Below are 19,988 nucleotides of genomic sequence, written 5' to 3'. Positions count from 1 at the left end.
TTCTAAAATGCTACAATCGTGTTTTTAGGGGCAATCTGAGGGAAATTAAGAGTAGCAGCCTGGCTGCCCAGAAGACGGCCCTAAGCGCCACCACGAGGAGACACCCAGCTACGGGCCCCACCTTCCCTCGGAGTCTCCTTCCTTCCTGCTCCCCGTCCAGCCTCCCCATTGGAATCAGAAGCGTCTGTGGAAATGCGAGATCAGCGGCAGATCAAATGAAGGCTCTGAGCAGCCTGGACTCAGCATCACCTCACGGCTTTATTCAGGGGCCTGAGAAAGGGTTGAGGGTACCACTGTGGCCAGGGTTCCACATGAGCGTGCCAGCCATCCGACAGCAGGGAAGACACCGTTCTCAAGGTCCCCGTCTTCACACACGAGCCCGGTGCGGGGGAGCACGCGGCTCCTCCCCCGGCGCCCCCTTTCTTGAGAGTCATGCCTGGGGCACTGTCCCCGATTCAGGGGCGCTCTCTGCCAAGTTCCAAGAGCAAGCTGCGGGTTTGCTCATAAGCACCAAGAAAGATGAAACCTCCCAGACTGATGGCTGCCATTCGAGGGAAGACACCTGCAAATAATCTAGGGAGGGAAAAAAGCAGGAGGAAAGATTTCTTTTAAATTGGTGTGTGTAAAAAAGGTTAAATTCCAACACCCACAGCTTGCTCAACTCAGCACACCATGCTCATTAAACCCCACACAGCACTTACAGCGTGTGCTTTTTTCTCCCAGAATGGCACTAAATTACATTCCCAAGTAGACTTGTTGAAGTTTGGGCCCAGCTGTTTGTTGGCTAACGTGGCTAAATACCAAACAGCTTACTTGTGAGCCTCACAATTAAGTCCAGTAATTAGTCAAGAAAGACTAACTCTGTCCACTCAACAGTTCTGCTGAAAACTTCCAGGCCGGTTTTGTCTTTGGGAGATGATGAAACGGACTCTGGTAAAGGAGTCCAAGGCCTGAATTCTGGGTTGCGCCGTGGCCCACCCTGGGAAGGGAAGGTAGGCTCTGGGTGGTGGAGAGTTTCCAACAGCCCTGCTGCTCCTCCCAGTGACTCGGCTGCATTTTGTCCTTAGAGGCCCACAAATGTGATGCCAGAACAGGAAAGTGAATCTCCGTGCATTCCCTATTTATCTCCTCCTCTGAGGAAGGACCAGAAAAGCCAACGGTCTGGGGATAGCACCTCCTCGAAGGTTCAGTCCCCATGCACCACACAAGGCCAGAGGAGCAATTTTGGAAGAAACAAAGGCAAAGTAAAAGAACTTACTGGGGATGCAAATTGGGAGGTTCACTCTTCAAAAACCATCCTGTGGCTGCGCACAGGTATGTGTTCAGAGATGTTCCTCACAACACTGCAGGTACCATTGCGACTGCAGAGAGCCCCCCTCTGAGGCAGCCCACAGGAACCGACACTGATTCTGCACAGTGGGTTCTGACAAAAGTCGCAAGGCTGTACGTGTGACCACGGCAAGGATGTGCGCATGTATTCCAAGGTCTCAACTTTCTCTGGAGGGCACAACGACAATAGTCCCTGTCTTTCTAGAATAAGTGAGCCTTTTTACCAGGAGTATTACTTTTGTAAAGCAGTAAAAATCAGAACTAGGGGGCCTAGTAGTGAGGACACTTCGGATCAGGTCTAGGGAAAAAAAGTGAAAATGGTCATGTTATGTGAAAAGGACATAACCTCTAAGAGGAAAAACATCCACAGTAAGGTAAATAGGTAACTAGGGATGAGCCAAGGAAGTGGACAGATGAGACCACCCCCCGACACACACCAGTTTCTGCATGCCTGCCGGGACAGCTCACCTGGCCTCCCCTCTGAGTATCATACTCCGCACTTATGAGGAAAACGGACTTAGCCTTAGGCGGCCCTTCAGTTAGGGAAGGATTTAAATCATTAAAATACTACAGATGAGAACCTCTTGTTCTTGTCTAGAAGTAACCATGAAAACTATAGGAGGAAAAAGTTGTTCAGCTCAGCATCATGCACAGTTTTTGCATGAGGTGGCTGGTGAGGACAGAAACCAAGTCCCCTGGGACCTTTTGGCCTGAAACACAGATGCCCCCTCTTGGCCCTCCCTGCACAGGGAAGGGTGCTGGGAGGGAGGTCAGCAGAAGACCACCTCTGCCACGAAAGCCTCCCCCCACCCCACCCTCACGAGCTGACATTTCTGAAACCCGTGTCTTGGTTCAGCTTTTGCTGCTAACGAACTCAGCTGCTCCTGGCAAGAGACAGATGGAAGCAGTTTCTGGTTTCACTAGATGACAATTGAATCTATTAACATAATTACAGCCTTAAAGCAGCGTCCTTTGTACAGTGGGCGCCCCAGCGAACGAGGAGGCAAAGACTCGAGCAGAGTGGGGCTGTGTTCTCGGGACCACGGATCACACGAGGCAACAGACGAACAAACACAGTGCACAGGGCACGGTGGGGGTGTGCGCGGGGTGGCTGCGGTCATTCCATGAAGGGCACAGTCAAGAAACATGGAAAGCCAGCTAAGGAACAGGGAGAAGGCGCAATGCCGGACAAACAGGCTTCCCCATCTGCTTTCTGGCTGTTGGACTGACTGCCTGGGTGGTATCTTTATTTGGGAGAAACCAGTCGGCCTGAGAGCATATATTCCAAGTAGGTGCCAGAACAATGTCTTCCCCTTCGAGAACCAACATGGAGACCACAGCGTCCCCACTTGTCCCCGAGAGGCCAGCACTCTTTCCCTGCAGGGTGGGGAAGCTGCACCTGCGAGGCCACGGGAACACCAGAAACACGCAAGGGTGCTTCGAGGTGGCGGAAGGCCAGCAGGGGCTGTGTGGGAAGCAGACAGGGGAGGCAGGCTGGGATACCCAGAAATGGTTTTACCACAGCGGCCCACATTAGCGGGGACTTCTGTTTTGTTTTGTTTGCCTTGAGTTACAATTCTGTTGTCAAATTATTTGGTGTCTTTTATCCTATTAGTAGGAAGCTAGTAAAAACTAGCATTTCTTAAATGACCAGCATGGCTGCTTGGACTACCCTAAGGACCACACTGTGTAAGCAGAATTCCCAGTTACCTTTTCAGGGCCAGTGCGGGGACAGAGGGGCCCTGGGCATGTTCACGGAGCCCGTCCTCTGCCTCTAATTCTGGCGCTGCCCAGTTACGTAACACGGAGCACATGACACAGCTGGGCTAGGGAGGGTCTGGGTTCCATCATCTCCTCATGGGAATTCCTTCTCCACAAGCTCCCGGGGGCCAGGGTTCTGCCCATCCTGCCGTACCCACATCTGGCCACTGTCTCAAGAAAGGCCGATGCACTGCAGCCCCATACCGACCCCACAGAGCTAAGTCAGGAGTGGAGGTCTGGCCGTGAGTTGCCATAAAACCTAATAGGAGCCAGAATGAAACAAAGAGGGCCGTGAAATTCAGCATTTTGACTTTATGATCTAAAAAAGCTGCACACAACATCTCTGTGTGGCCCCAAACTACCCGAAACACTGAGAATCTTCTACCTGCTACTTAGAAGTGGCTTTAGAGCCTCTTTCTTCTCTCACACCATTTCACTGTTCAATGTGAAATTCGTGTCAAAATCAGCGTGTCTAAGGTACGAGCAACCCGATTCGTACTAATGCTGTGTTGGCTGTAAGTGGCCGATGGTGGCACATGGGCCCCCACTCTGCCGCTCCCCTGCTCATGCTCAAACACCCCGTCCTGTTACACCTGCTTCTTGTCTCAAATCCTTAAGGCTGTCATCAACCGCCATCAGTCCATCAGAGCTGGCCCATTCAACAAAACCACCCAATACGACCTACTTTTCAAACTACCGGCTGGATATTCTGGAGAGAGGATGGGGCCATTTTCTTGCAAAAACCTCACCTACGTCCTAACAGATATGCCTCATGTTCCCCAACTACCAACTGGCCGAAAGAAAGACCTGTCAAATGCACACAACCCTATGATCAAATCATCCCCACAGCACTGGGAAGAGGAGGTGGTACTGGCCGAGCGCTGCTGTCCCCAGCTGCCACGCCCTGCCACGACGCTGCCGCCTGGCCCTCAAGGAGGTGGCTGCGGCTCTGCTCTCTCAGGAGAATCCCTGCTAGGTCATTCCAAAGAGCACACTGTCATGTCACGTACCCGTACAGACCCCAACACGGCAATGGCACAGATGGTAAAAGCAACATGAAAGCACATTTGGCAAAGGAAGCATTTTAGGACACGGTGCTCGAAGTCTGGACACTGAGCACAGCACGAAGCGGGTTTCAAGCGAGGTGCGGTGAAAGTAACTGTTATTGATCACAGTAAGTCTCCCCAGTGACCAATGCTTTCTCCTAAATGTCACCCTCGCTCACCTGCATTCCTGCATTCCATAACTGCAATCCTGTTTGCTCAGAGCTGCAACCCGGAACCTGGGGCGGGGTGGGGCGGGGAGCAGGCACATGGATGTCCTCTAACATCCAGACAGACAAGACTGGCGATCGTGTGGCTAGACACTGCGTCAACATGACTGTGCACTAGCATCTCACACAGGCAACGTCAAATATGTTTTGTGCAAATGTAAATAAAGAGACCCAACCAGGATGATCAGAAGGAAGGAAAGGGGTTCATCCTGTTCAGGCTAAAGGAAGAAGAGCCCGTGAAGAGGCAGAAAGACGGTTTCACCTTCCTTCTTATGCTTACCCTGACAGCCCCTGTGTCCGCCAGACCCCGTGCAGCGCAGACAGCACATTCCCACTAGCGGTGCTGGAACCAGCCTGTGCAACAGGACAACAAAGCCATTATCTTATGAAATTCCCCAACTGATCCTCAGATGCACGGCTCCTGACCACCCTCTTCTAGGACAGTCTGAAACAGGGTGGGGAGCTTCTCGAGAATCAGGGCCCCTGGATCACACAAGACCTGAAGCCCTTCCATTCCCACCCACAGGTAAGCCCTGACTGACAGGAAGCTGCTTTCCTAGGTTCTCACATCATCAAACTGGACTCAGAGCTCACCTAGATAATTCGCCAGCTGCTGTTTAATGGGAGAAAGACCAAAAGCAATAGTAACTGCTCAGAGAAGAATGGGGAATAATCAGTCTATATGGTCCAATTATGAACTTACCTGAATAGCTAATAAACACATTTAATAAAGAGTATGATGTTCCATTTGAAACAGGACCAGTTCTCTCAGGTTTGGCCTTGTCCACCTACATAACAGAATCCCACGCTCACTGTTCCACTTTTCCCTAAGGGTAGGACTTTTTCTTTTCCATGGTTGTGCTCCAGATGTGTTATGCGCAGGGCATGCCATGAAATCTTGGTCTAGCTTTTTTTGTAACAATTTTTCTTTTTAATGAAAAATCTCCTTAATTTTGACAACTGTCCTGATTCATCCAGTTAAGGCCAAACACGGTCTGAGTTCAGAGCCTCTAGCTTACCTGCCGCAAAGCAGGAAGAAAGCCAGTCAACTCTCCGAGCCTCATGTCTGTCGCCCATGAAAACAGAGCTACCCGGAAGGTGGCATTACGGCCGAGGCCCCCCAGCGGCCCCACCTGCTTATACGATGCCGGCGAGGATGCCTTCGGGAAGGTAAGGTGCTGCAAGCCCTGCGCACCGTGATGGCGGTGGACACCACCTCAGCCGCAGCCATGCCAGGCACCGTGCGGCAGGCCGCTCAGGCCGCCACGACAGGGTCACGCGACTTTGATTCCCTTGACATACAGATGAGCCCCAGGGCTACCACGTACAAGCATCTGCTGTGTCTACATTACGTTGTTTGACGCTTACCTTTGCCAACATGATTCTTGTTTTCGCCACATCCAGAGGTGTGGTGACTGCAGCTGCAAATCCACCTGCACATATAAGAGTACCCAACACATAAAGGAGGTGCTGCTTTACTGCAGTATACAGTCTGCTACAACTTTCATTTTCTCATTCCTCCTAACTCTACCGAGATCACTCCCTTATCATTACATCCCCCAGACTGATTCAAGAGGAGGAGGCACATGTGCAAAATCTGCATGCTCCGTGGCTTTTGTAGTGATAGTGAGCTGCACATAAGAGAGATGACAGGATAATGCTTTATACGCTCAAGTGGGTGGGGGGGGGAACAAGGCCCCATAATTTATCTTGCTCTTTTGTGGAGAACAACCCTATGTGTGTACGTGGTTGTGGTCTATGTTCAGACCCCCACTGTCAGTATGAGAGGCTCGCTGCTCCCGGTGCTTCTCAGGGGCCCATGCCTTCCACAGACCACTGTTCTTTACTCTGACTCCAAAATGCTTCTATTTTTTCTGGTGTGAGACAAAATGGGCAAACAGAAATACGCACAGTGCTGTAGGGACTTTCGGTCTTAATGGCTACATTATTTGAGTTAAAAGGATAAAGCTTTCTGTATTTGCAGGCTTCAAATAACAGGCCAGGCCGAATAACTACATTTCTAGGCCGCCCTCTGCATCCTGATTCAAGAGGCAATCTTCCCACAGCTTCCTTCCCACCTTCTCTTCCACGGAATACCATGACTGCCAAACTGATATTTAAAAAATCCACACACTGGGGCGCCTGCGTGGCCCAGTCAGTTAAGCATCTGCCTTCGGCTCGGGTCATGATCCCAGGGTTCTGGGATCGAGCTCCCCACATCGGGGCTCCCTGCTCAGCAGAGAGCCTGCTTCTCCCTCTCCCTCTGCCTACTTGTGCTGTCAAATTAAAAAAAAAAAAAAAATCTAAAAAATCCACACATTTTAATATCCATATCTACAGACAGGGGAATTGGAGGACCCTTTTTCTTTTTTTTTTTTTTTTTTACAGAAACCGCAGTATATGGTGTCAATATTTTATTTAGTGTGATACAAAGAAATTTTTTAAACCCCAAGAGGCCCTAAGGAGACAGAAATAATAAACCCAGAAGGGCTTTCTCAAGACTCAGCTTCCATGAGCTAGGCTGCACAGTTTCATAGGGGCTGAACACAACACACATATGAAGGATGCTCCAGAAACAGCACATCTCCCTCTGAAGTTCGTGATGTATGAAGGTCATCTGATCTCCGCCAACTATCTTTCTAAACATGTTGCTGAAATCTTCACACCGAACTTGGTAGCATGTATTAGGACACTGACTTTTTGAAAGATGTACCCATTTATGCTTTTATGTCCCATTTTTGGTTACTCACAAAGGACACACCCCCCCCTTAGGGCTACAGATGATTACTTGAATATTGGAGTCCCCTTTCATTTTAGCCGCTTTTGTGCTACAAACATGTGAAACATTTCCCTCCAGATTCAAAAGCTGCCTGAAATTCAGGTACTTACTCAACTTCAGGCAATGAACCTGTACTATCCCAAACTCCCCACCCCAAATCTGATAGTATTTGGCTTTGTGTCCCTCACTGGCTGCAAGGGTTTGCCGGGCCCAGCCTGGAAGAACTCTGAAAGAGTCCAAAAGACCAAGCCTTAAATCCCGTACTTAAATACAGTACTTATTCTCTAGGTAAAGTACCCTAGGAGACAGGTACTTCTGTAACTGCTACCTCATGCTACCAGTGGGAAAACTGAGGCTCAGTGAGGTTATAGAACTCACAGAAGGTTTTAGTGCAGAGCTGAGACGTGAACTTTCCTGACTCTAGAACGTGAGCTCATGGCCACGGAGGGGGCTAGGGGCCTCAGTTTCTTCATCTGTAAAAAGCAGCTAAGAGTATGACACAGGCACTAAATGAGTCTTGTGCCAAGTGTCTAGGGTAGTGCCTGGCTCTTTCCTGCAAGGGCAGAGATAATGTGTGGTTTTCCTTCCTGGCTCTAGCCCAGTGCACACAGCAGGCACTCAAAAATGCTTGCCAGGTGCCTGGGACAGGTGTCTGTAGTTTTACAAACCCAAGGTTTCAACTCGTCCTCTAAAGGAGCAGAGGAAGGGGAAGCTAGGAGTGAACATTTGGGCCTACTCCGTACCTGGTGCAGTGGGACTGTGCTAGGTACCGTCAGTACGTATCATAGCTTGTGTGCATGGGGATTATTGTTCTGTTTACAACTTGCTCAGGGTCACACAGTATGGAGCTGGGACTCAAAGTCACGTGCATTTTAACTCCAAAAGTAGTGCTCATTGACCACATGGTGACTGGTAGGTGATAAGACATTAAAATGTGTCTGTTAAAACTCAGAAGTGCATACACCATTATCCTATCTGAAAATGTTCACAAACTGGGGCACCTGGGTGGCGCAGTCGGTTGAGCTTCTACCTTGGGCTCAGGTCATGATCTCAGGGTCCTGGGATGGAGCAGGGAGCCTACTTCTGCCTCCCTCTGCCCCTTCCCCACCACCACCACTTCTCTATCTCAAATGAATAAAAATCTTAAAAAAAAAAAAAAAGAAAGAAAGAAAATGCGCGCAAACTTTCCTAAACCAATTTCAAAAGACTTACAAGTTGGCAAAGACATCACCTGTGCCTTGTCTGACTACTCAGGCTTTTACCTACACTTTTGAAAATGTGTGCCTTCTCGTAAACGTGGGTACTGCGCATCCAACGTGTCTTGGTCATTAGCAAAAGCGCACCTCTCCCTTACTGTGGCTGCCTGCCACTATACTCTTAAGACACTGCTGTTTCATACGAGTAATATGAAGAAAAGTCAAAGACAAAAACAAGTATGCTTAAATAGGCCCTAATTTTACTATGATGGTAGCTGCATTTTATAAAGGTTACCACTAAATCAATTTTAATGTCTTCAAATATCAAGGACTGCCTTAATACACAGTCCTCACAACGTTTTCTATGAGGCCGCAAGAAGGGCCTGTGGAGATCACGTAATAGAGTAACGGGTTACAGCGGGGAGAGGGGCCAGGGACCTGTGCTTTTGGTTAAAATGCAGTGCTTTTCTGCATTTTACTTAAGGGAACTGTAAACCGCTGGTAATAAATCCGAGGAACATGCTAACGTATTAGACAGGAAATAATTATTCGGTGCAGCAAGTGTAGGCTGCCTGCGTGCTCGCCTCACACATGAAACAATTTTCTACGGGCTCCACAGAGTGAGGCTCTACGGGAATGTTCAGCTAACTGCTTTCAGAGACCAGGTTCAAGGGAAACTGGGTGTTTACAATGAAATGACATCTCATGGGTCCTTAGGGAACAAATGCAGGTTCTTTACCACCCCAGACAAGGGGGCCCCCTTCCTCCAACAAGTCTGGAGCGGTCCCAGTCCCCTCCCAGCAGTGGCTGTGCAGGTGGCGGGGTCAGCAGTGGGCAGGGCCGCCACGCGTTTCCCCTGCCTCCGACCCGCCCCCCATCTCCAGAGGCGCCGCGGAGCAAGAGGAGCGTCTCCATGCGCCTCCCGTGCGTCATCTCCCAACAAGCGCACAGACACACACGGCCTCAACAACAACAAACGTGGGTTTGTGTGTGTTTCAAGGTTGTACCAGGCCTTCCCAATTTGTTACCCAGTTAATTCCTTCACCCTATTCTGGAATTTCTTTTTTCTTTCCTTTTTTATTTTTTAAAGACTTATTCAATTTTTGAGTGTGAGAGAGTGTGCGAGCAAGCGTGTGCAAGAGCGGGGGGAGGGGCAGAGGGAGAGAATCTTTAAGCAGACTCCCCACTGAGCACGGAGCCCAATGAGGGGCTCCATGTGGGGCTCGAGCTCATGACTCATGAGATCATGACCTGAGTCGCAACCAAGAGTTGGATGCTTAACAGACCAAGCCATCCAGGCGCCCCATATTCTGGAATTTCAAGCCATGGGAATATTTCTTTCTCCGTCCCTCCCACTCTGTCTTTCAGTCCTGCTCCTTCTCTCTTAGAAAATATAAGTAGATGTTAATTACGAGAAACTGACCAAAGAACACCAGAATATTCTGCACATATCAATATAGTAGCAAATATCATAATTACTTAGGTTGAATTATGGTTTTATGTTTAAAAATTAACTTGTAGTGACGAAGTTGGCAAAGTTGTTTTTTCTTTTTTTCCTCCCTCGTTTAACCCCTGACCAGAACCCAAGGGAATTTCTGAGCATGACAAGCCATCAACACCTCCAATCTCAGGGGACATTTTTGGATATTTGTGCCAAGTAGTTTATAAAACAAGCATGGGCACAGAAGAGTGCCAAAGATAGCACAGAGAATGGTTCATCCATAATGATTTAACCATTTTAAAACCAGAAAAGTGCACAAGGATGAACAATCTGATTTCTGATATGTGGGCAAGTCTTATCACTGCCTTTGTGGCCAAGTGAGGCTGGAGAGTCCGGGCGTGCGGTGTGCGGGGCAGGCACGACAGGCCTGGGAGGGGCGGTGGGGGACAGCGAGTAAGGAGGAGTGGCTGTGTGGAAGGCCCAGCAGCACCACAGATTCCCACCGGCTATCACTTTTTCACAAGTTGGAATATTCTTCAATGATGTTTTAAAGGTTTTAAAAAAGTTTTAAATGGTTTTCAAATAGTAACTGAGCAGTGGATGGCTGATGGAAAGTTTCTCTTTCCCCACTTCTAATCTAAGTGCTTATTACAAAGCATTACTCGGAAAAAGACACTGTAGCCAACGCACATTTCCTTCATAGAAACAGTGCTTGTAAGTAAATCTGTGAATCAGCTACCCTTCAGCCACGGGACCAGAGAATGAACACTTCTTGCTTCATCCCATGGAAGTTTTATGGTATTGGTGAATTTACAAAGTGCCCTTCCTTATCCAGGGTGACTAAATTTCCATAATGCTCACTTTGTCCCCTGGAGGGAGTAAAAAAAAAAAAAAAAAAAAGCACACGCTTCTCTTAAGGACTGGGGGAGTAAAGACTCTTGACCTCTGGAAAGTGATTCAAGACCACCTACTCATTTAACACAGCTAATGACCATGTGTCAGGTGGAAATAATTACCCGTCATAATCAATCTGAGCCTGCTTCGTGTCTAGAGGCAAGATTCTTATTTTTGATTATCAATTCTACAAGTTGAATGGATCCAATTATTAATAAAGATTCCTATAAAATACATGGTTTGTTTTCCTAATCACCACAACAAAAAACCCAATCCAACAACCATGAAACAAACTGGAAAAGAATTATTTTCTAATAAAGCTGACATCCCAAAACTACCTATTTACTGGCTACACATCAAAATTAGCAGTTTACAGTTTCTGGCAAATTTCCATTTCAATTTATTTCAACCGTAATTTTAACTTATCTTTATTTGCAACAGCAAAATGCACTTCTCTCTTTGATTGCTAAAACTTCACTTATTTAATTTTTTAAAGCACCTGAGTGCTTATGACAGCCTCACTGGAAAATGCACAGTTTGGTGATGGATAACACAGTATTGCATATTGTCATTTCACTTTTGGCTTAATGTCTAGAAAATGCCCAGATGCTTCGATCTCCATATTTTCTCCCCAGACCCGTTTAGCCTTCAGTAAGTTTGCCGAGCAGCCTTGGCTCTCCTGACAGCAGTTAATCTGTGGCACTGTCAAACGTGTCACACGAACCGTGAATCATTGCCTTCTGCAGAAATCACCGAAAGCCCCAAAGCCCTGCTCAAGGCAGACAGCTGCACAGTGAGCCCCGCACCCATGTCAAGTCTCTTCCCACAGAGGACTTTATAAATCATCTTTAAGATAATCCAAGGGCCTGAGTGAAGGCTTTAATAAAGATAAAAAGAAAAAGAAAAATTTGTCAAAAACAAATTGGTTGTCTTTCAAGCAGACACCTTTTAAGCATTTTTTTCCCCAAGACACTCTCTTTTCTCAAACAACTAGTGGAACTCTCTTCATCTAAACAATCTGGAATTTCTAAAGAATGTTGTTTTTGCATAGTTAATATTTTCACATTTTTCTCCCCCCTCTGGTCTTTCCCAGTATAATATAATCCTTTGCACCTGCAAAAGCTCCACAGACTGCTGACTGCCAACAATCCACCACATGATCCTGCCTCCAGGACCACAGGGCCTGTGTTTAAGGAGAAAGAAAAATACAAGTTATTAAATATTTGAATTTATCGGAACCTCCTGTGGGTTAGCTCTGGCGATGGGAACTTAAGTGAGAAGCTATTTTGGTGACATTCCTCACCAATGACATAAGTGATTTTCCCAAGGACTTAACTGCATTCTAAAATAAGTCAAAGAAACAAGGGTGACAGCTACATTTAAGAGCTCAAAGGAAACAATTTTTAGGAAATATGTAGGGTATACACACACTGGTGTGTATGTGTACAAATAAAAATAAAGACATCTGTAAGACAATGTAACGTTTTTTAAGTATTTCCCATATGATTCTAAACACATAAATAACGCAATTCACAAGTTAGTCCAGAGCAGTGTCGGCCACATTCCTGTTCCTTTTGTTCAATCTTTATCTGTATTGCACATGTTTGAAAGATGCTAATTCTGTTACATAATTAGAGGTTTAAAATTTGTCAAAACACTTTCTTGCACGTTCATGATATAAGTTGAGGATTATACAAATAGATACCCAGCAAGTTTCAAACTAGGCAAAAAGATGGCAGAGACATGGTGCCTTGCTCACCAAGAACTGATGAACCCGTAGAAGACAAGATGCAGTGATATCAAATGGTGAACCGAGCTCTGAGTCAGGCACTGGTCTAGTCTCTGAACATGTATTATAATACCCAGTCCTCACAACAACCCTAAGAGTTGGGCCCTGTTATTATCCACATCCTACCCAGGCTTTTTTTTTTTTTTACATTTTTTTAAAATTTTATTATGTTATGTTGAGGTATTAAAGAGGGCACGTACTGAATGGAGCACTGTGTTATATGCAAACAATGAATCATGGAACACTACATCAAAAACTAATGATGGTAAGAGCTAACAACTGGAAATAGAGCTCACCATACAGTGAGTGAAATAAGTCAATCAGAGAAAGACACATATCGGATGATCTCACTGATATGAGGAATTCTTAATCTCAGGAAACAAACTGAGGGTTGCCCTCCCCAATGTCTATCATCCAGCCACCCCATCCCTCCCACCCCCCACCACTCCACCAATCCTCAGTTTGTTTCCTGAGATTAAGAATTCCTCCTATCAGTGAGGTCATATGATACATGTCTTTCTCTGATTGACTTATTTCGTTCAGCATAATACCTCCAGTTCCATCCACGTTGTTGTAAATGGCAAGATCTCATTCCTTTTGATGGCTGCATAATATTCCATTGTGTATATACACATCTTCTTTATCCATTCATCTGTCGATGGACATTTTGGCTCTTTCCACAGTTTGGCTATTGTGGACATTGCTGCTATAAACATCAGGGTGCACGTACCCCTTCGGATCACTACATTTGTATCTTTGGGGTAAATACCCAGTAGTGCAGTTGCTGGGTCATAGGGCAGCTCTATTTTCAACTTTCTGAGAAACCTCCATACTGTTTTCCAGAGTGGTTGCACCGGCTTGCATTCCCACCAACAGTGTAGGAGGGTTCCCCCTTCTCCACATCCCCGCCAACATCTGTCGTTTCCTGACTTGTTAATTTTAACCATTCTGACTGGTGTGAGGTGCTATCTCACTGAGGTTTTGATTTGGATTTCCCTAATGCCGAGGGATGTTGAGCACTTTTCCATGTGTCTGCTGGCCATTTGGAAGTCTTCTTTGGAAAAATGTCTGTTCATGTCTTCTGCCCATTTCTTGATTGGATCATTTGCTCTTTGGGTGTTGAGTTTGATAAGTTCCTTATAGATCTTGGATTACCCAGGCTTTCGAACAGCAGAGCTTGGACTCTGGTTTTTTTGGTTTTGTTTTACTGAGGTGTAAGTATGTGTCCAATGAACTACACATATTTAAAGTATGCAACTTGTTAAGTTTTGACACACACATGAAATCACTGCCATAATTAACATAGTGAACATACCCGTCAGCCCAAAAATCTTTCCCTGTCCTTCCTCTTTCCTGCCCTTCCTTGCCACCCCCTAACTAATCTGATCTGTCACTCTAGTTTGCTTTTTCCAGAATTTTATGTAAAGGTAAATTGGACGTTTTTTTTTTTAAACCGGGATTCTTTCCTTCGGGATTTTTGTAAGATTCATCCATGTTGCAGTCTATATCAATACTTCATTTCTGTTTAATTGCTAAGCAATATTCCATTGTGTAGATATATCATTATTTGTTTAGTTCTCTGCCTGTTGAAGCACATTTGGGAATTTTTTCAGTTGTTAGCTATTACCAAAAAAGCTATTATGAACATTTACATATATGTCTTTATATGGACACATGCCTTCATTTCTCTTGGGAAAATACCTAGGAGTGAAATAGCTGAATCTCATGGTAAGAATATGTTTAACTTGTTAAGAAACTACAAAATCATTTTCCAAATTGGTTCTACCATTTCACATTCTGACCAGTTCCAGTTTCTCCACATCCTTCCCAACAGTATTATTGGGGTTTTTAAATTTTAACCATTCTAATAGGTGTGTAGTAATATGTCACTGTGGTTTTAATTCATATTTTCCTAATGACTGATGTTGACCTTCTTTTCATGTACGTTTATGGCTGTATCTTCTTCCCTTTTCTTTTAAATTAGGCTCCACACCCAGCATGGAGCCCAATGCGGGGGCCTTGAACTCACAACCCTGAGGGTCAAGACCTGAGCTGAGATCAAGAGTCGGACGCTTAACCGACTGAGCCACCCAGGTGCCCCTCCCTATATCTTCTTTAGTAAAGTGTCTGTTCAAATGTTTTGCACATTTTTATTGAATTGTTTTTTTAGTTACTGAGTTTTGAGTTCTTTATATATTCTAGATACAAGTCATTCGCAAATATTTTCTCCTAGACCATGCCTTGTTTCTCATTCTCTTAACAGTATTTATGAAACGACAGAAATACTTTATTTTGATGAAGTTCAAATTATCTTTTTATGGATCTTGCTTTGTTGACACATCTAAGAAATCTTTGTCTAACTCAGGCCTTAACGCACTCATGTTTTTTTTTTTAATATCCTTTATTTTTTTTTTTTACTTTTTTAAAAGATTTTATTTATTTGAGAGAGAGAGAATGAGAGATAGCACGAGAGGGAAGAGGGTCAGAGGGAGAAGCAGACTCCCCGCTGAGCAGGGAGCCCGATGTGGGACTCGATCCCGGGACTCCAGGATCATGACCCGAGCCGAAGGCAGCTGTTCAACCAACTGAGCCACCCAGGCGCCCACTCATGTTTTCTTCTAAAAATGTTTGGCTTTTAGGTTTTACATTAGATCTACCATTCACTTTGAGGTGTTTTTTTTTTTTAAGATTTTATTTATCTGAGAGAGAGAGAGAGAGAGAGAGAGCAAGAGAGCGAGCGAGCACAAGCAGGGGGAGGGGCAGAGCCTCCGCAGAAGCAGACTGCCCACTGAGCAGGGAGCCCGATGTGGGACTCGATCCCAGGACCCTGGGATCATGACCCAAGCGAAAGGCAGATGCTTAACTGGCTGAGCCACCTAGGCATCCCTGAGTTAGTTTTTATGTATGTTGCAAAGTATGGCTTGAGGTCCTTTGTTGTCTTTTTCATGTATGAATATTTCATTGTTCCAGCAATTGGAAAACACTATCCTTTCTCCAACGAACTGATTTCTCATTTTTGTCAAAAATCAATTGCCCATGTATGTATGGACTATTTCTGGACTCTATTCTACTCCAATCTATAGATCTATCTTGACACCAATTGGATACTACTTACCATAGCTGTACAGTAAATCCTGAAATCATGGAATGTTCTCCAAATTTGTTCTTTTTCAAAATTGTTTTTATTCTAGGTTCTTTGCATTTCCACATGAATTTGAGAATCAGTTTGTCAATTTCTACAAAAGAGCCTACTGAGATTTTGACCTGAATTGCAGTGAATCTACAGATCATTTGGAGAATGGAGGTATGGGCAATATTGAGTTTTCCAACGATAAATACAGTACGTCTCTCCATTTACTTAGGTCTCCATTACATTCTCTCAAAAGTGTTTGGTAGTTTTTGGCATATAGGTCTTGCACCTGAATTTTCAGATTTATCCCTAAGTATTTCATGTTTTGAAAATGCTACTGCCTTAACTTCAGCTTCTGATTGGTGGTTGCTAATATGTAGAAACAGAATTGATTTTTATACACTGACTTTGTATCCTGCCACCTTGCTAAATTTATCAGCTCTAGTAGCTTCTCTGTAGATTCCCTCAAACATTTTTTAAAAGATTTTGTTTGTCAGAAAATGAGAGAGAGAGAGAGAGAGAGAGAGCACAAGTAGGGGAAGCAGCAGGCAGAGGGAGGAGCAGACTCCCTGCTGAGCAGGGAGCCCAATGCGGGGATCAATCCCAAGACCCTGGGATCATGACCTGAGCCGAAGGCAGACGCTTAACCTACTGAACCACCCAGGCGTCCCTCCCTCAAATTTTCTATATCACTGATCATATTGTCTGTGAATAAACATAAGTTCACTTCTTCCTTTCCAATACAGATTACTGCCTTTTGTTTTTCTTGCCTTACTGCACTGGGTAGGACCTTTAACATAATTATATGCACAGCAATAATGATGACAAATATTATTTAAAAAGACCTCTTGAATATATTTATTAAAACAGTTAGGATAATATAATGACCAACCAATGGTGGCATGACATTTTTAGAGATGATCAAATATAGCATAACTGAAAGAACAGCAAACTACTAATTTCCTACTCTCAATAATACCCCCCTGCAAGTATTATATAGATATAATAGGTATATTGAGAAGGTTGCTACAGAAATGAGAAAGATGCCATATAAATACATATATGGCCCTATTATGTCAACGTCAACAACTTTTGGGTGTGATTTACTGCTTGTTTTCTTTTTACCTCTTGACCCCTTTCATCCATTACTCCCCCACCCCTACTCCCTGGCAACCACCCAACTGTTCTCTGTACCTAAGAACATTTTTTTTCAGATTCCACATAAAAGAGAGATCATACAGTATTTGTCTTTCTCAGATTTATTTCACTTAGCATAATGCCCTTGAGGTCCCTCCATGTTGTCATGAATGGCAAGATTCCATACTTTTTTCTGGCTGAGGAATATTCCTGTGCATGTGTGTGCATACACACACACCACAATTTCTTTATCCATTCATCCATCAACGGACAGGTAGGTTGTTTCCATAACTTTACTATTGTAAATAATGCTGCAATGATTATAGGGAGGCAGCTATCTTTTCAAGTAAGTGTGGTTACTTCCTTCAGATAAGTACCCAGAAGTGGGACTGCTGGATGATATGGTAGTTCTATTTTTAATTTTTTGAGGAATCTCCATATGATTTTCCATAGTGGTTGCACCAATTTACATTCTCACCAACAATTCTCACCAACTCCCGTTTCCCCAAATCCCCATCAACACTTGTTATTTCTTGTCTTTCTGAGAACAAGCCATTCTGACAGGTATAAGTTGATATCTCACTGTGGTTCTGATTTGCATTTCCCTGATGATTAGTGATGTTGAACACCTTTTCAGGTACCTGTTGGTCTTCTGTATGTCTTCTTTGGAAAAATATCTATTCAGATCCTTTGCCCATTTTTAAATCAGATTGTTTGCTGTTGATTTGTATGAATTCTTTATGTATTTTGAAAAACAGACCCATATCAGATATATTATATGCAAATATTTTCTCCCATTCAGTAGGTTGCCTTTTCCTCTTATTGAGCACTTCCTTTGCTGTGCAGAAGCTTTTTAGTTTGATGTAGTCTCACTTGTTTATGTTTGCTTTTATTGCTTTTGTTGTTGGTGTCAGATTTAAAAAATTATTGCTAAGACCTATGTCAAGGAGCTTATGTTTTCTTCCAGTTGTTTTATGCTTTTCAGGTCTTATGTTCAAGTCTTTAATCCATTTTGAGTTAATTTTTTGTGTATGATGTAAGATAGTGGTCCAGTTTCATTCTTTTGCATATGGCTGTCCAGTTTTCCCAGCACCATTTATTGAAGAGACTGTCTTTCCCCATTTTATATTCTTGGCTCCTTTGTCATAAATTCATGAACTGTATATGTGTGGGTTTATTTCTAAACTCCCTTTTCTGTTCCACTGATCTATATGTATGTTTTTATGCCAATACCCTATTGTTTTAATTACTATAGCTTTGTAATTTAGTCTGAAATCAGAGAACTTTTTTTTAAGTCAGACACCTAACTAAGCAAATTGGATCTATAACAATGTGTGTTATCTGAGGGCTCCCAACACTTCCTTCCACCTACCTGTTGAGAATGATTACTTAAAAAGTGTATTTATTGAATTCACTGGACTAAGAGTGTAGCTGCCAAACAGATTTTTGTGAACATCTTATGGAAGGAGAGAAGCTAAAAAATATTACACACAGCTTTCTGAAGATAGTCTTGCCATTGAGTGTAGTACTTGGTACCTTTGCAGTGAATGCTTTATTGCTTGCAAATATCTCTGTGCTTCTGCAGAAAGCATTTCCTCCATAGCTCATACCAGCACTGGCAAAAGCATAAGAAACCAAACAGGAGAAGATCAACTTTTTACTTTTGAGGTGGAAAAATGTGTATTTTATCAGGCTAAAGCCAGTTCTAACACCAGTAACATCTTACTTTGCTGACTTTTTAGAAAAGGAATGTGAAGCCTGAACTGGACTCTTAGTGATCACTGAAGGCCATCTTCGTTAAGGTACAGATATCTTCGAGCGCTCCAAAGAGCAGAGGTTTACACAAAACAGACTTAAAATACTAATGATTATGCTGAGTTTATAAGCAATAATAACCAAAGAGCAGAGGTTTACACAAAACAGACTTAAAATACTAATGATTATGCTGAGTTTATAAGCAATAAGCAATGTAGCTTGATTAGAAAATATTTCTAAGAGCTTAGAAAGAACATGATGTGAATTACATGTCATACAGGAGAAAATAAATCAAAGATGTTATCTAATTCATCAATTCAACATTTACTGAGTACCTACTGGATATCAGGCACTTTTCTCAAGGGGAAAAAGAAGAGCGGCCATCCCTAGGTCTAATATTTGACAGGGGTACACTGTGGGCAGAAAAGGGTTTTAACAGAGGGAAGGGAGGTGATGGAGAAGGTTCACAGAAGTGCCTGCTCTAATCTAGGAGGGAAAAAAAACTTGGTGGGGGGAGGGAGGGCACCTAATCAAAATAGACTCAGATGGCTGAAGACACAATTTAAAAACAGAATCTCCATAGACAAGCATAACTTTCCACTATCACCTGTCCAGAATAATTTAGTCTAAGAACATATATAAAGAAATCATTTTGTATTTGAAAAGAAATCTCTAGAACCAAAAGGTTTAGAGTCAAGTGAGAAACTTCAGTAGCAAACACAGAGCATGACAGAACTAACATAAGAACAAGCACAATAAACACTTCTCTAGAACTTACCTGGATTCCAGGCACTAAACACTTCACATACATTAACTCATGCAATCCTACCTACAATCTTCTGAGGTATGTGCCATTTTATCTTCATTTTATAGTCAGGGAAGTGGAGGCTCAGAGAAGCTAAGCAACTTGACAAGTTTAAATGGGCAGTTAGCAGCAGAACTGAAATGTGTATGAGACAACCTGGTACAAAGTATAAAAACACGTGGACTTGGATCTACAGGTTAGTTGTCTGGACAGCAAAGAGAACAGTGTTTGTAAGACACTGTACTTCCACATATAGACCATAACTTCTTCTGGAATGATAGTAAGATACCCAAGTGAATGAACAAACTGTGTCACTGCCCCCAAACTACTTACTTTAAATAATAGAAGTGTAATTTTGTTTTTAATGGGAAATTGCCTAAACAGAAGAACTTTGGAAAAATAAGAGGCCAAACTAAAAAGACGAACGTTATTTACAAATATTTCACTCGGAAGTTACTTTAAGATCCATTAAACACCACCACTGATAACAACAAGAACCTGATGGGTAAAAAGTACTACCTGTGAATTATGAAAGTATTGCGAAACGACAGATTTGCTCATATATGTGCAGGGACCAAAGATTGAGATCAACAACAACAACAAAAAACTGGCTGGAAAGACAGAAAAGGTTACTCACTAGAAGTGTAAATATTATTGTTTGTGACTTTTGAGTAATTCAAAGAGACTGCAAATGGAAAA

At 43.8% G+C, this 19,988-nt stretch overlaps 1 protein-coding gene across 6 annotated transcripts in view; it reads right to left on the bottom strand.

Annotated features, from left to right (window-relative positions):
* Window positions 1-239: 239 nt before the first annotated feature.
* Window positions 240-19,988, bottom strand: part of SLC25A26 (solute carrier family 25 member 26) — a 149,830-nt gene continuing 130,081 nt past the window's right edge. For 4 of the 6 annotated variants that reach the window (XM_025884710.2, XM_073901520.1, XM_025884715.2 and 1 more), the window contains 4 exons: window positions 11,787-11,856; window positions 5,732-5,796; window positions 4,644-4,717; window positions 240-573 (listed from right to left, as the gene is read on the bottom strand). In XM_025884710.2, coding sequence (XP_025740495.1) covers window positions 456-573; window positions 4,644-4,717; window positions 5,732-5,796; window positions 11,787-11,856 — 327 coding nt within the window. In that variant the 3' untranslated portion in view covers window positions 240-455. The remainder of the gene's footprint in view (window positions 574-4,643; window positions 4,718-5,731; window positions 5,797-11,786; window positions 11,857-19,988) is intronic. The other 2 variants (XM_025884711.2, XM_073901521.1) reach the window with 1 other exon arrangement.

This window comes from Callorhinus ursinus, unplaced genomic scaffold (assembly GCF_003265705.2).
Source record: "Callorhinus ursinus isolate GAN/ISIS: 27379988/994484 unplaced genomic scaffold, GSC_fseal_2.0 scaffold15, whole genome shotgun sequence".
Classification (NCBI taxonomy): domain Eukaryota; kingdom Metazoa; phylum Chordata; class Mammalia; order Carnivora; family Otariidae; genus Callorhinus; species Callorhinus ursinus.
This window is presented reverse-complemented; position numbering and strand designations above follow the sequence as displayed.